The sequence below is a fragment of the Ptychodera flava genome, chromosome 11 (genome assembly GCF_041260155.1).
Source record: "Ptychodera flava strain L36383 chromosome 11, AS_Pfla_20210202, whole genome shotgun sequence".
Classification (NCBI taxonomy): domain Eukaryota; kingdom Metazoa; phylum Hemichordata; class Enteropneusta; family Ptychoderidae; genus Ptychodera; species Ptychodera flava.
Genome location: NC_091938.1, coordinates 8,460,183 through 8,474,305, shown reverse-complemented (window position 1 = coordinate 8,474,305; position 14,123 = coordinate 8,460,183). Strand labels below are relative to the sequence as shown.

The 14,123-nt window shown below is 37.1% G+C and overlaps 1 protein-coding gene across 9 annotated transcripts in view; it reads left to right on the top strand.

Annotated features, from left to right (window-relative positions):
- LOC139143442 (nucleolar protein dao-5-like) overlaps positions 1-14,123 on the top strand; it is a 94,910-nt gene that overhangs the window by 29,167 nt on the left and 51,620 nt on the right. The window contains exon 1 of one of the 9 annotated variants that reach the window (XM_070713770.1): positions 3,234-3,411. The exons of 5 other annotated variants lie outside the window; for them this stretch is intronic. In XM_070713770.1, the coding sequence (XP_070569871.1) occupies positions 3,378-3,411 (34 nt within the window). In that variant the 5' untranslated portion in view covers positions 3,234-3,377. Of the gene's footprint in view, positions 1-3,233; positions 3,412-7,833; positions 8,111-14,123 lie in introns of those variants that run through there. 3 more of the 9 variants (XM_070713766.1, XM_070713768.1, XM_070713762.1) reach the window with 3 other exon arrangements.

Here is a 14,123-nt window from a genome sequence, read left to right as displayed (position 1 = left end):
CATTTTCGATATTTGGTTGCTAAAAAAAACCTCTCCACAACCCTTTTGCTATCTGATCTGTTCAGGGTCTCAAGATATCTTGATCTGAGAGCCTCGGGCAGTGCTTTTTGACATTTTTTTATTCTTGATGGGCCGGTTACATCTGTGCCATAAATGACTTCATTTTGGGTGGTAAGAAGATTATAGAGTCTTGATGGGTTTTACACACAAGTATTCACGCTATGAAGTCACCACAGACTGTGCAGTAGTGGCGCTATTTTAAGGAGATTTGACAGCGGTCACAGATTATTAGAAACCTGCTTAACCCTACTCAGCACCATGGTTTCACCCTACCCATTGTTATCAATGTTGAATGTGGATTTGTTCACTATGGAGCAGGGGTGAACAGGTTACAATCAGACTATTTATATGGATATGAAGAGATATGCCATGGAGCTCAATGATGTACGACTACTACTAATTATAATTTGCAGGGATATAGGGTGTATGTATATAAGGGCTGCTTAGAACTAAAATTTGAAGAAGTCTGTAAATCTATTGATCATGTGCTCCAAAGTGCATGATAAAGGGAAACACAAATCTACATTTTCCGATCTTCTAAGCATTGTAAAGCACATGCTATACCCTAGATAGTAAAGTCAGCGAGTTCGAATGAGAGAAATTTTATTGAAAAGTGACCAAATCCGGCAGTTTCGGCCATCAATGTTTCGTTTTTTTTCCGGAAAAGTTGCTGATGTATCATGGAAGTTCATAATCAAAAACTTTTAACCAAAATATGATTGCAAGTGAAAATTCCTGTAAAATGACTATTTTCTGAATAATTTTTAAATTGTTTATAATTATTGTACATTCCTTTCAATTGTGTTTTGCATTACCTACTTTTCTTACATTTCTTACGTTTTCCAAGGAAAAGTGACAATATATTAGACAAGTCAATTTCAGGAAAACCGCCAATGAGTCAGTTTTACTATAGGTCACAGGGCTGTCAAACCGTATCTATCTGTCACCATAAGTTTCTCTCATCAGTTGTGTGGCCATGCAGAACCAGAGCTGATAGAATATTCAAATCACGTGTTATGCGCTTATGTCCACAGGAGTATAGTGTTTCCAGACATGAGTATTTAAAAAAATCTGTCCACACACATTGTTTAAGATTGCTGTTCATTTTAAAATCAAATTTTTGCGTCCAAAAACCAATATGAGGAGGGCGGTAACATAATAAAGACAAATTAGAGAACTTATTCAGTTGCAAAAAATATGTTTTTGAAAATTAAATTTTTTGACAATTACATACTTTATGCAGATATCTGGTTTGTCATATATTATATATATATATATATATAGGCTTAGTATCTATACAGTATTTCGTTTGGACTCTATAAGTACCACACTGAGATATCATGATGCATGCATTTGCTTTGAATTTTAAAACATCTAAATACCTGTTTCCAAGCAAACCTGACAGAAACTGTGAAACAAAAAGAGACGTATTAGTTTTTGTCGTACACGATGTGAATCATGTACGTTATTGTAACAGTTGTGTGTGTGTGTGTGTGAGAGTGACATTACTGATGTGTCCAACAATTTAGCGGTTCCCATAATTCCTTAGTTTGTCATTGAAGATGAAGTCTAGTGTGCGTACATGTGTTTCAAGCTCACCCAGCCTCCAAGTGAACAGCACAGACACTAGACGCGAAAAGATTCTACAGAGTCATCCATTGTGAATTCAAGGCCAGTTATGCGACAAATTCCTATTGGAATTCACCATAACATAAAAGATTTAGACAGTAATTGATGTTAATGACCCCGACCTTTGACCCAGCCCTCATTGATAATTCCACCTCTGCCACAGCTGTAATCAGCTGATGTCCAAAGCACTGTTGTTTCTGTCAGATTGCAATGTCTACAGGTATTATGCCATACATCACTCCAATCAACCAGCGCAGTCCCTTTCCAACTTCCTGTGGATCTGTCCACTTCCTGTGTATCTGCTTACCACTTATCTTTATTTAAGGTCATTGACCTCCTGTCACCTTTGATCTGCTCCATCCTGTTTCCTGGTGAAAAAAATTGTCACTTGTTCATTCATTTCAAGTGTTTGGTTTCATCAGACCATTTTTAATGAATTCTTTATAAAAACATGACGACTTTCAATTAAAATGAAACAGGACCAGAAAGAAAGGGTGTTATGGTGTGAAACTGCTGACCTCATTTTTAAGGTCATGTAAACAATAGCAGGTGCCTTCTGGGAAGTTTTGTTTGCCTGCATGACATCTATGACCTGCTGTCTGAGTGGAGGTCAAAGGTTACAGTATTCGACAAAATTTGCCCCAGGAGATCGTCACTCACTCTCTCACCTGTAAAACATTAACTCTTTTGCCGTTGTATGAATTGGGTGATTGTGAAGTCTTTGCAGTCAGATAGGAAATGTTAATCAATGAATGTTTTTCATGGTATTTTAATCAACCATCATAAGTACATGAATAATTGAGTTTAGCATTCACATCACATAAAAAAAACAGGTCTGCAGGAGGAGGACACCATTTATGTAAAGCCATTATGATCCTGCAAATCAGAGGTACATGTATATATTGTTCTCTGCATTATCCGTCATGATCAAAAAAGAAATGACGTCATCTTTGCATTCCAAGATCCTGGTAATAATTCATTTCCACTGATTTTCTCTCGTTCCTCCTCCCATCCCCCCCCACCCACCTTGACTCAACCTGATACCTTGTTCCAAGTCAAAAATACAATACAGAAAAAGTAGGCTGACACATAAAGTTTCTTTCAAGAGTCTATCAAATGCCATGAAATTATGCTGGTTTATTGCCCTTTGTACAACAGACAATGCTTAGCAAATATGCAGAAATATATTTATTTAATAAGTGGATTGAAGTAGTCATATATGAAATATGATAAACAGTTGATTAATTTAAGATATTGCTGTAATATGTATGAGTCACCTTATACCAACCGAGGTGTATATCCAAATGTAACTACAAATGAATTGTACTCTTTTTTTGAAGAAAGCTATAGAAAACTGTAGACTGTCTGATTGTCAGCTGGGAAATGAAAACGTTAAAAAAACTGAGAGGTGTATTGGGCGGGAAGATGTTAGAGTTGAAAAGGCCAAAGGTCAAAGTTCACTGCAGGATTATATTGCAGATAGCTCTTATCTTCAATTGGTGACATATTGACTATTGATTTTTTTTTTCTAAGTAACTGTTGACAGTTAGGATTTCAAAGTTGTGTCGGGGAGTCCTGATTTCCGTTATCTGACACTCTGGAACCACCATCCATGTGTTAGCAGAGTGAAGTCTCCGCTTCTTCGGATTTGAATTTCTTTGAGTTTTCCCATAAACTTAACTGGTGAAATGGCAACCTTGGCTGGAACCCACGTCTTCTCATGTAAGTCGGTTTTCCTCCAACCCTGAGTGTTTTTTCATTCACTTGCTTGTTTTCCCGCGTATGATGTCCGTGGTGTAACGAACAATCCTATACTCTACACGTTTACTTTGTAATAGCCAAGCTACACTGTGAAAATCACTCCCTTTCACTGATTTTTAGGAAAATAAGAGCCAAAGCAATACACAAGTCAATTTCTCTAACATGTGTCTGTTTGTCTACACCTTTTACCTGTATTTAGAAAACTGCATTACTTCACTTTTCTTTTATTTCAACTTACTTTCCCAACAATTTTGCTACAAGATGTTCAAATAGCAATGCTCCTCGCTATGATTTTTGTATATTCAGCATGCAAGTTTCATACGGTAATTTAACCAATGAAGTCTCTGCTGTAGTAGAGTGTGTTCCTTTCAGACTGTGTCGTTCACTGTACGGCTTCCTCATAAATGTGGCAGTTGAATCTGCCTATCTTGGTGATAGACAAGGTCCCATAATAGAGCCCGGCCAGTATTGGTACATAATCCTATCGATGTCCACGGTAAATTTCAGGTGCGTGCAGCAAGGGATGTGATGTAGGCTCTTAATTAATGAACAACAAATTTTGTGTCTACATGCATTACAATTTGTACTGATCATTTAGTTTTAGGCAGAATCAATCATTACTGAACATGTCATCTGCCAAACAACTCTGTAGACCGAAATATTTTTTGTGACTTGTAATATACACCCCATTATTAAAACTGGCACCGAACCATTATTAAAACTGGCACCGAACCAGCTCACTCTCTCGAGAAAATTTTCTGTGATTCTAGAAAATTTGCACATAATTCATGTGCTGTTTTTACGTGGCTGATGCCAAGAAATTTCTATATTTACTTCAAGGGTTCATGACAGGGTGCTCTGCTCTTCAGCCCATCCCTTTGTCTGGAATGAATTCCCACGGACCTCCATCAACACTTAGAAACAAATGGTTGACAGTAAAAAACCAGGGACATGTACTGTTGAAAGTGGAAAGGATCAATATTTAATACCAAATTGAGCATTTGCACACGTTTCTTTGGATGAAGAGCTTTTATGAGGTCGGACTGAAATAGTCTTAAAAATGTTTATTTTGTTTAAAGTCTGGGGGGTTTCGGTAGATAATACTGAAAACTTGTAAGATTTCAATACGATTATATTTTTATGATGATTCTTTGGCCCCAGACTCCAATAAAACGCTGACATTTGTTCTCCTCTTGGACGTTTTCATAAATCATTGTCTTTCTGGCAGGAAGTGGAGAATTCTATACTCCATCCAAATGCACTTTCAAATGATATAGATATGTCTGTATTGAGTTCTTTCCATCATCTGGTCACTGCGGCCCATATGCTATTATTATTATGGAAACGATCAGCCAGTTCAAGTATCAACAGTCTGTCTGAAGTGTCTGCAGATTATATCACAGTTAAATGTAGTTTGTGCCTCAAATATGAGAGACTTAAACTTTTGTTCATGCTTTCTTAAAGCAAATTTTTGACCATTCTCTTTCGGAATCAAGAATAAAAATCGAGGGTCATTGTGCAAATTTTTGTGCTAGAGAAACAAATTACCCAATATTTACCAATATTTGATATTCAGAATGGCATGCACCATCCCTATGTTATTTTTATGGGAAAGTAAATTCCTGATTTTCACAAAACTAGTCGGATGAAAACTTTACTTACTCCCTGAGTTCAAAATGAGTCCCCACAAGAGCTAGGCCAAAAGGAGATTGTAAAAATTTGAGAATCCGAATATCTGTTCCCGAGGTGCATTCCATTGAATTTCTTACAGAAGCCTAATACATTACTATATTTGAAAGCTTGTCCGAGCTGTTCCACATGATCACAGTTAAATTGCACTGCATATGTTGCATGGTGTTGAACTTTGTTTCCCATAATGCACTGTTTTAGGTGTCCAGTAACCATAGTGACAGTCAGATACCTTGTTGAGTCTGTTGTCATCTGGATGGTTAGAAATACTTCAAGTGAGAATTGTGAGATATGTAGGCACTTTAAGTAGGTCAGATTTCACTCTTTCTTCAACATCTGTCTTTTATTGATGAGAAAACTTCATGGCTGCGTTGTTTGTCAAGAAAGCAGGAAAAAATGTTGAGGACACTTTATTTTCTCATATTGGCCCAAGGGGGCCATTTAGGAGTTGTTTTCAGTCATTTCTACAAGGGAACTAGAGAAATTTGTCAAAACATATCAGAATTTTCCAAAGTCCGGCAATGGTCATATAACCCCTTTCTGTTCCCACTCTGCTGCAGTCCATTTAGGGCACATTGACGAGTACTGGGACTGCTCTTGACCATATTGCAATTCAAGATAATTTTAAGGGGTATGTTTCCATCTACTAACACTACAAGGCACCCCTAACACAGCTAATTATTTTCATATAGGGAGAGCTGCACTCCCTATTGGATGTGGCAAAAGTAAAACTTTGAAGAGTACAGGTTGTCCATGGGTGTTTTTAAAATAAAAGAAAAAAAATCTGGAGCAAAGTACTGGGAATTAGTCCAGATAAGATAAATCAAAGATCTTTTTTGAGTATGCCTCTCAGATACTCCTGAAAAGAGCGGCTTTGAACAATGGACAAACTTGCTTTACTTGTTGCAATGGTGATGTGAAAGTTTTTTTCTTTTTCTTTTACTGAGACAAAGCCATCTCAAATGGCCCCATTAAGATGAAAGACTCAACCTTGTAGTTACAGTCTACCATGATAAATGACTTGAGTTAATGGTTTCAGTGCCGTGAGGATTAAAACCATACTTTCTAGGGGGAGGATGCACAATTGGCTTCAACTTTTTCATCTGTATTTGTGTTTTGTCATCAGAAGGCATAGATTTTTGGCTGAGAGATGACGCTATGTCTTTTTGCCTTTTTTTTAGCTTCTATAGACTAAAGTCTATAGAAGCTATTGGGATGGGTATCCGTTCGGCGTCAGTCTGTATGTATATTTGGTATACAAGTTGCTAGGGATGGCCTAACTTAGATTTTGTTCAAATTGTGATGAAATATGCAAATTTGTATTTTAAAGCCAATATATTTTGTTTAGATTCTTGCGAGATGGTGAAAACCCCTGGCATTATAAACGTCAGTAGATAGCACAATTGATGAAACTTCTCTGCAAAACTAAAAGAGGTTTTTGGCAAGCTCAATTGTCATTTTTTTCCCAGACCTTGTAATTTGGTATAAGAATCAATAGCTGTTACTGTCGCCGAATACTTTTGTCCTACTTTTGTCCATTTTCTTATACTTTTTTTCAAAAAACATCTTGAAATAAAGTAAATTAGCTTTGAAATTTCAATTCACATTTCATGCTGTGCAATATGCAAAGTTTTTGTTGATGTATGAATGAATTCTAGCTTAGACTAAAATCTGTCGTTACCAATAACTTTGGAGATATATTTTGCAGGTTGTCTTTATGAGTTGAACGCTGTTGAATTTGACATGATTTTGAGAGTACGGACAGGCAAAATAATTTTAGCTGAAGAAAAATTCTGAAAAAATGCATCAAAAGTTGGACTCTCAGGAGCCTATACTGTGATGGTGTAGAAACCATGTTGGTATCACTGCCAATCAAGTCATAGTGACTTCCCAGGGCACTTCAAGGCCACAACACAATCCTGCACACTCCTTGACTTCAAGAGACTGTGCAAAATGTGTAATGAGCAGACATTACATGCGATTTTAGTAATTGCAGAAAGCGTGACTGACTGAAGTAGGTCAGAACACCATTAATGCATTTACCTGTGCAAATATGTACTTTCAGTCAGGGTATCAGATGACCTTTGACATATTATCCCATCAGCATAAAATATTTCTTATCTTCTGATTATATCTGTACACAGATGTTATAGAAAAAACATTTTTTCCTGTCCTGACTTAATTGATTCATATTTATAGTTATCATTAAAAAATGTATCTACCACGTGCATGAAAAGTAAATATTGACATACTATGTACAGTAGTTATCACTGTTGGCTTACTGTAGCAAAGTTCAAATCATGTGACAGGAAAGAATGCTTTGCTCAAAGCAAGTTTTGGATGTTCCTCTATCTACATAGTTGTCGACAGCACCCTGGCAAGAAGTGTTGCAAACTTGAAAATGTGGACAACAGTGTAGTTTATTATTGAATGCTAGATGAATAAGCTGAATGGCTAATTTAGGGTTTGCAAATATTTTGTCATATTGTGCAAAATGGTTACAATCACATCCCTATGAATGGTCCTTTGAAAGTTAACTTTTACATGCGATAATGTCTGACACCCGAGAGTTCTGTTTGCTAGGGTGTAATAAAGCAGCCTCATTTAGATGCAGGTATACAGCTTTACTTTGACTCTTTGTGTTGACTTGATGACCTTTTCCCTCGGCAAAGGTCACGCTTAACTTCCCCCTGCGGACTTACTGCACCGACGAGCTGCGGTGACGTCCACACAGTACCTTGCGTTTGGTCAGCGAGTATGTCAGTGCAACCACAGCGCAAATTTATGACCGATTACAAGAAATGTCGAGACAGTCCTCAAGGCATGTTGGTCTTAACTGTGGTCAGTGACTGGTTCAAAGTGGTTCAGTCGTGAAAAGTGGGCATTTGCTGATACACAAGTGGACAATTTTAAAACGTTCCCAATATGGATAAGTACATCCGGGCAGATAGGTGGAAATACATACTACCAGGTAATTTTCTGTCGTTTCTATATCTATCTCTGCCAGTTTTCAGATACGTGTCAGATTTATTTACCAGTTTGCTTGACTGCTGGAAAATCTCCTTTGTATACAATGGATTATCGAACAGACTTATGAAAGGCATGAAAAGTTGCACTTTGGATCGAATGTGTGTCCGTGAGAATACGGCGAAATGAGTTTCACAAGACATTACCAAATCATGGGTATTGACTTTGGGATTTTTCACTGAAGCCCAGGCGATTTGATAGTTTGAATACACAGCTTTGCTATCCAGTCCAAAAAAAAATTTAAAAAATAAAATTTGATAATGGACAAAAATGAGTAGAGTTTAGTAATGTTGTAATAGTCAGTTTATATTCAAATTAATATAGCAGCTTACTTGACTATAAATTTTGGAGAATTTTTCAAATATATGTTGTGAAAAATGCATAACGATTATGAGATATATCGTTTCCTGTATTGACCATACAATTAGCACTGATAGCGTATTTTGGATTAGTCATAGCTGTTTATGCAGCGTTTATCGGTCTATTATTCACAGACCCAACCTATCAGCTTTGACAGTTTTTCTGATAAAAAACTTACATAATATCGTGTTGGAATGCAGTTTGTCTCTCATGCCAGGAAAGCAAACTCCTGACATTTTTCAAAGAACAAAAACTTTCACATTTTGAAGATCAACAACAGTGACATTCCTGGGCTGTTTTGGTTCTGTGCCACTTTTGTTGGCCTTTCGTCTTTCGCAGCTTGTCTGCAGGCAAAGAGAAAAACACATTTAACGAGGAAAATGCCGTCTTTGTACTGAGGCGATATTTTCTGAATTTGTTTTTCTCTCACATGCCATTGTATCGGGCTGGTTGTCTGTCAGTGAGTCAAAGTAAATCAGTGTTATCGAAATTTGTGTTCCCGTACACTTCCTACACTAAAGATGTTGAATTGCTGAAACCATAATGTTTCACTGAGTAACACATACCATGCCTTCATGAAATATTCAACCTTTGGACAGGCTATTACAAGTACACGTACCGTACCAAATCCAGTAAACAACACAACAGCTTTGATTTTTGTCAGCTGTGATTAGGTAAATGAGCCAGAATGTCTTTTAATGACATCCAGACGACAACTTTGTAAGAGTTTTAATCAATTATAGGAGTGACTCATTGAGTTGGAAAGGCTTTCGCAAACACAGGATGGTTTTGGTTGTTGTTTTATAGTTACTAAGAAAATGTCACTATTGTTGGTTACATATGAGCAATCACCGGATACTGCCCTTCCCCATAACAATGGAGCTGTAGCAATCTTATAGGAGATTTATTAGAGTTTAATACAATCTGTCTTATACAGTGTTACCTGGCAACTATTAAGGTCACGGTGTGTTTTGAATAGGTTGCTAAGTAGTGATTGGTGATAATTTGGACCAATTATAATCCACCAGTTCAGCAACACATCTACAACCCCTCCTTTTTTGAAAATCAATCAATATTACTGTGGTCTCTAATACTTCCCTTTGTATATGTCATTTCCAAATATGCACATTCAACATACTCTGTAACAAAAAATGTGATTGGTCAAAAGTTTTGTGATGAAAGACCAATCCTGTTCAACCTCAGTTCCTTGTACAGTGGTCCACAATCGGGCTGATAACAATCAGTTTCGGGACAAACCAAGGTGTTGAAGGGGTTAAATGCGGATCGAATGACCTTTTTCTCAAAACGGGATCGCAGATAACTTACGTCTCTTGTCTTCAACTAATGCTGCTGTTGTATCTATTCACTAGTGTCACCATAATCTTACATTCATGACTTTGTTTCAGTAACGGCTCTTTAATGAGAAGTACTACGAATTACGTCAAAATTAAGTTGTGGTGTCATTTTCTTGAAACTTTGCACAAATATTCTTGGAAGTTGTGCAAGTGCAAAAATGAAATAAAAAATGGGGGTCACCATGCTCGTTTCCATGGAAACGGACGTTAAAATGGCGTCGTTAGAAATAAATAAAAATGATATAATTCACTTAAACTAAAGAAAGATATTTATAAAAAGCTTAGCAAATGAGTTAATTTAATAAATACCGAGACTTAAGATCCATATATATCGAATGTATAGTTTTCATGATGTTTGTAAAGAAATTTTTACATAAGTATCGATTACAAAATGACGATATCAAAATTATATCACTACATAATTTTTGAACTTTCTTCCTGTCGCTTTGAATGGTGTCATTTTGACCAAACTTGGCGAATAAAATCCTGACATAATACCATTTAGTTGACACTTTTAATAAAAGGGTGTCACCACGCTACTTTTTACAATATCTCCAGGTGAATGGGTAATATGCGCCATGTAAATGGGAGAGAAATGTTAATTTTTCGCTCATATTGAATAAAAACCAGCTTCCTAGGGGGTCAAAATATGACAAGGTTATAGATCACATGTATTTCTAAGAGACTGGGTCAAAAAATTAGGTAAAATCGCAATTTCAACAATGACAGGTGATGTTAAATACATGCGCTACAAAGTAACCCATTTGCGACAGGCTGGAGTTAAATCTGCGCAGAAACGTTCTAAAGCGTGTGCGCGTCCGAATTCGTCGCCCTTTACCTTAATTGAGAATTCTAAATTCGTGTTTCTCTATCACCAAGATGATGAGAACGAGACAATAGCTGTTGCTAGGTTACTGTTTCCTCCACACGAACTCTTGTTTTTTGGTGCCTTTGCTATTTTATTTTCCACATGATGTGAACAGTCAAAAAGTGTTTGATGCGGTGTCTATAACCGTACCATTCTGGGTGTACTACGTCCTACATACATGTACCACGTAGCAGTTTTAGAAGGATCAGTGTAGTCTTTCTGCATTAGGTTAGGTTTGGGGTTCAGGCAGTTACTTATCTTCTCACCTCCCCTTTATAGCTGACCTTCTGTCTCTCCTGTGACCCCCCCCCCTCCCAAAGTCAACCCATTTTGTATAATATCATTTAATAACGTTAATGTCCTTGAAAACTGTAATTTTTTAACTTTGAAAACAAGCTCTCATCTGCTGTAAGTTCTACCAGAATGCAATTCACCTTTGAGAAGACTTTACCCTGTAGTTTTTGAAGGAGTTCGCACGCCTGCAGACTTAACATCGGGTACTTGAAGAAATATATTTGTCGTATATTGTGGATTTCTTTCTCATGTCTTATTGGGTTTCATTGTAAATATAAGTTTTCAACTGTGTATAAACAGAATTCCAACTATACTGTACACAGAAAGATCAAACTTCAGGGTCTTTTGTTTTCGCATATCTTAGATGGTAACGTGGTTCCCTGTTATTCAAGCATTTGCTTTGCCAGGTGTTCCAGACCTTCATCAAATACAAGGAAGACAGTTTCTTGCGGAGAACAGTGGTGCTTGTGTGTTTTGTGATGGAAATGTGCCACAAGGGTGGCAGCTTGACAACCCAGGGCTAATCAATTTTAATCAAAGATTGACAATTTAAGGTGTAGAGTATAAAGACAAATGGTTACTTGTCAAAAATGTTCAATGTTGCATGGCACCACTAAAAGGTTTAATCTCTCATTGCCAAGAAGCAGTCATGAACGCCTTTGAAGTTCAACAAGGTCACCGGCTAATGCTGCACTGAAGTTCTGACTCAGGTGTATGTTTGTTTGTTTGTTGGTGACTTATTTCCTTGCTCAGGTCACTTACCTGTACAAAAGTAGCTTAAGGTGAAGTACTACGAATTACGTCAAAATTAAGTTGTGGTGTCATTTTCTTGAAACTTTGCACAAATATTCTTGGAAGTTGTGCAAGTGCAAAAATAAAATAAAAAATGGGGGTCACCACGCTCGTTTCCATGGAAACGGACGTTAAAATGGCATCGTTAGAAATAAATAAAAATGATATAATTCACTTAAACTAAAGAAAGCAATTATAAAAAGCTTAGCAAAAGAGTTAATTTTAATAAATACCAAGTCTTAAGATCCATATCTATCGAATGTATAGTTTTCATGATGTTTGTAAAGAAATTTTTACATAAGTATCGATTACAAAATGACGATATCGAAATTATATCACTACATAATTTTCGAACTTTCTTCCTGTCGCTTTGAATGGTGTCATTTTGACCAAACTTGGCGAATAAAATCCTGACATAATACCATTAGTTTACACTTTTAATAAAAGGGTGTCACCACGCTACTTTTTACAATATCTCCAGGTGAATGGGTAATATGCGCCATGTAAATGGGAGAGAAATGTTAATTTTTCGCTCATATTGAATAAAAACCAGCTTCCTAGGGGGTCAAAATATGACAAGGTTATAGGTCACATGTATTTCTAAGAGACTGGGTCAAAAAATTAGGTAAAAGCGCAATTTCAACAATGACAGGTGATGTTAAATACATGCGCTACAAAGTAACCCATTTGCGACAGGCTGGAGTTCAAATCTGCGCAGAAACGTTCTAAAGCGTGTGCGCGTCCGAATTCGTCGCCCTTTACCTTAACATTCCACAGTGTGTTCATTGGAATAATTTCAAAGTGAGGTATGGGTCATCAGTCCTCAACAAGTGTTCTCCCCATACTTGTCTCTTTGCAACAAAGTTACGACATTCTGTGGTGTGCCGTTTGAAAAGGTGGAGCTTTGATGGTGTGTCCGATCTGACAATGCACGGAATCATTGAAGTTTCAGGCCATGAAAAGCAATGCGCCAAAAATACCAGAGCTGAGTAGTTTGATCAACAACAGTGATTGATTCTCGCTCATCCCTGAGAACTTTGAACCCAGTGACATTCATAAGTACCTTTTGTTAAAAATTAAGATTTTCAAAATAACATCCCTTGATTGTATGTATGATTAATGTGTCTCTTTGCCTTCTCTGAATAAAAAAAAGTGTAATGTCAGATCTTTGTCAAAAGGACTGAATTAAGATCATGTAAATTTCTCAAAGTAAATTGAAATTATTGATCAATCAGGGTTTCAGTGTGAGATTTCAAGTGGTAAAAGTGACTTTCACATCGGGGAATTACAGCCAAATGAAAAAAAATATGTGATAATTGGAAATGCATTCATGTCAGGCATGTCCCGTGTACATGATTGTAGTGGATGTGTGTCTGGTTTATCAACACAGCACTTCAGAAGCTTGTGAGCCGTGGAAGGCGATGAACTCTCTCACTTGAGGGACAATGATGAAATTGCTTGTCACCACCCTTTATCCTCTGGTTATCCCGATGATTCAACGGTGCTGACCAAACTGACCTCTGTTCTGTAGTTGAAGAGGGAAACTCAGACAGTCTTCCACTGAAAAAGTGTTTGTGGGAACCTGATGAATCAGTCACAAATCCCACAAAATATCAGGAACACTTGTCTCTCCGCACAGCAGACCAAATGGTAACTGTGAAATAACATTGAATCGCAATTTTTTGCATTATCAATATCTTATCATTTTGTACCAATAATTTGAAAGAAATGCTGCTGTTCCAGTATTTGCTCAAAATTTCGTTTTGACTGCGGCTGACAAGCCTTTCGAAATTATCACAATGAAAGAAAATTCAGCAAAGAATTTGCGATTTTTTCGTCAAATTATAAAAAATAATCTGTTCATTACAAAAATGAAAAAATTACAATACTTCTGACAAATGACACAGCAATAGCAGGGAGGGCAGTTTGTTAGAAAGAGGGATTTTAGACCACATTGTATGCATCAACAGTCTTTGTCACAACTTTTGTGATCCCGTTGAATTGGTTACAGCCTGTTGACCAGTTCCGTGACCCTTGACCTGTCCGTCGCAGGGTCTAGCTGTAATTAGTCCACTCTCAAACCAGCCACACACGCTCCTAATAGTCAACAAGACAAAAGAAGATGGCCCTTTCTGGGTGTATGTTTGCTTAGGAAGGTAAATTCCTACAGGGGGAAAATCGCTAATCGAACTTTCAAAACAAATAGATGAAGCAACTCTGAGGAATTCTGCACAGATTAGGAATGGACGGTATTTTTTTTACCTGGAGGGTATCTCTTTGGCCTACAT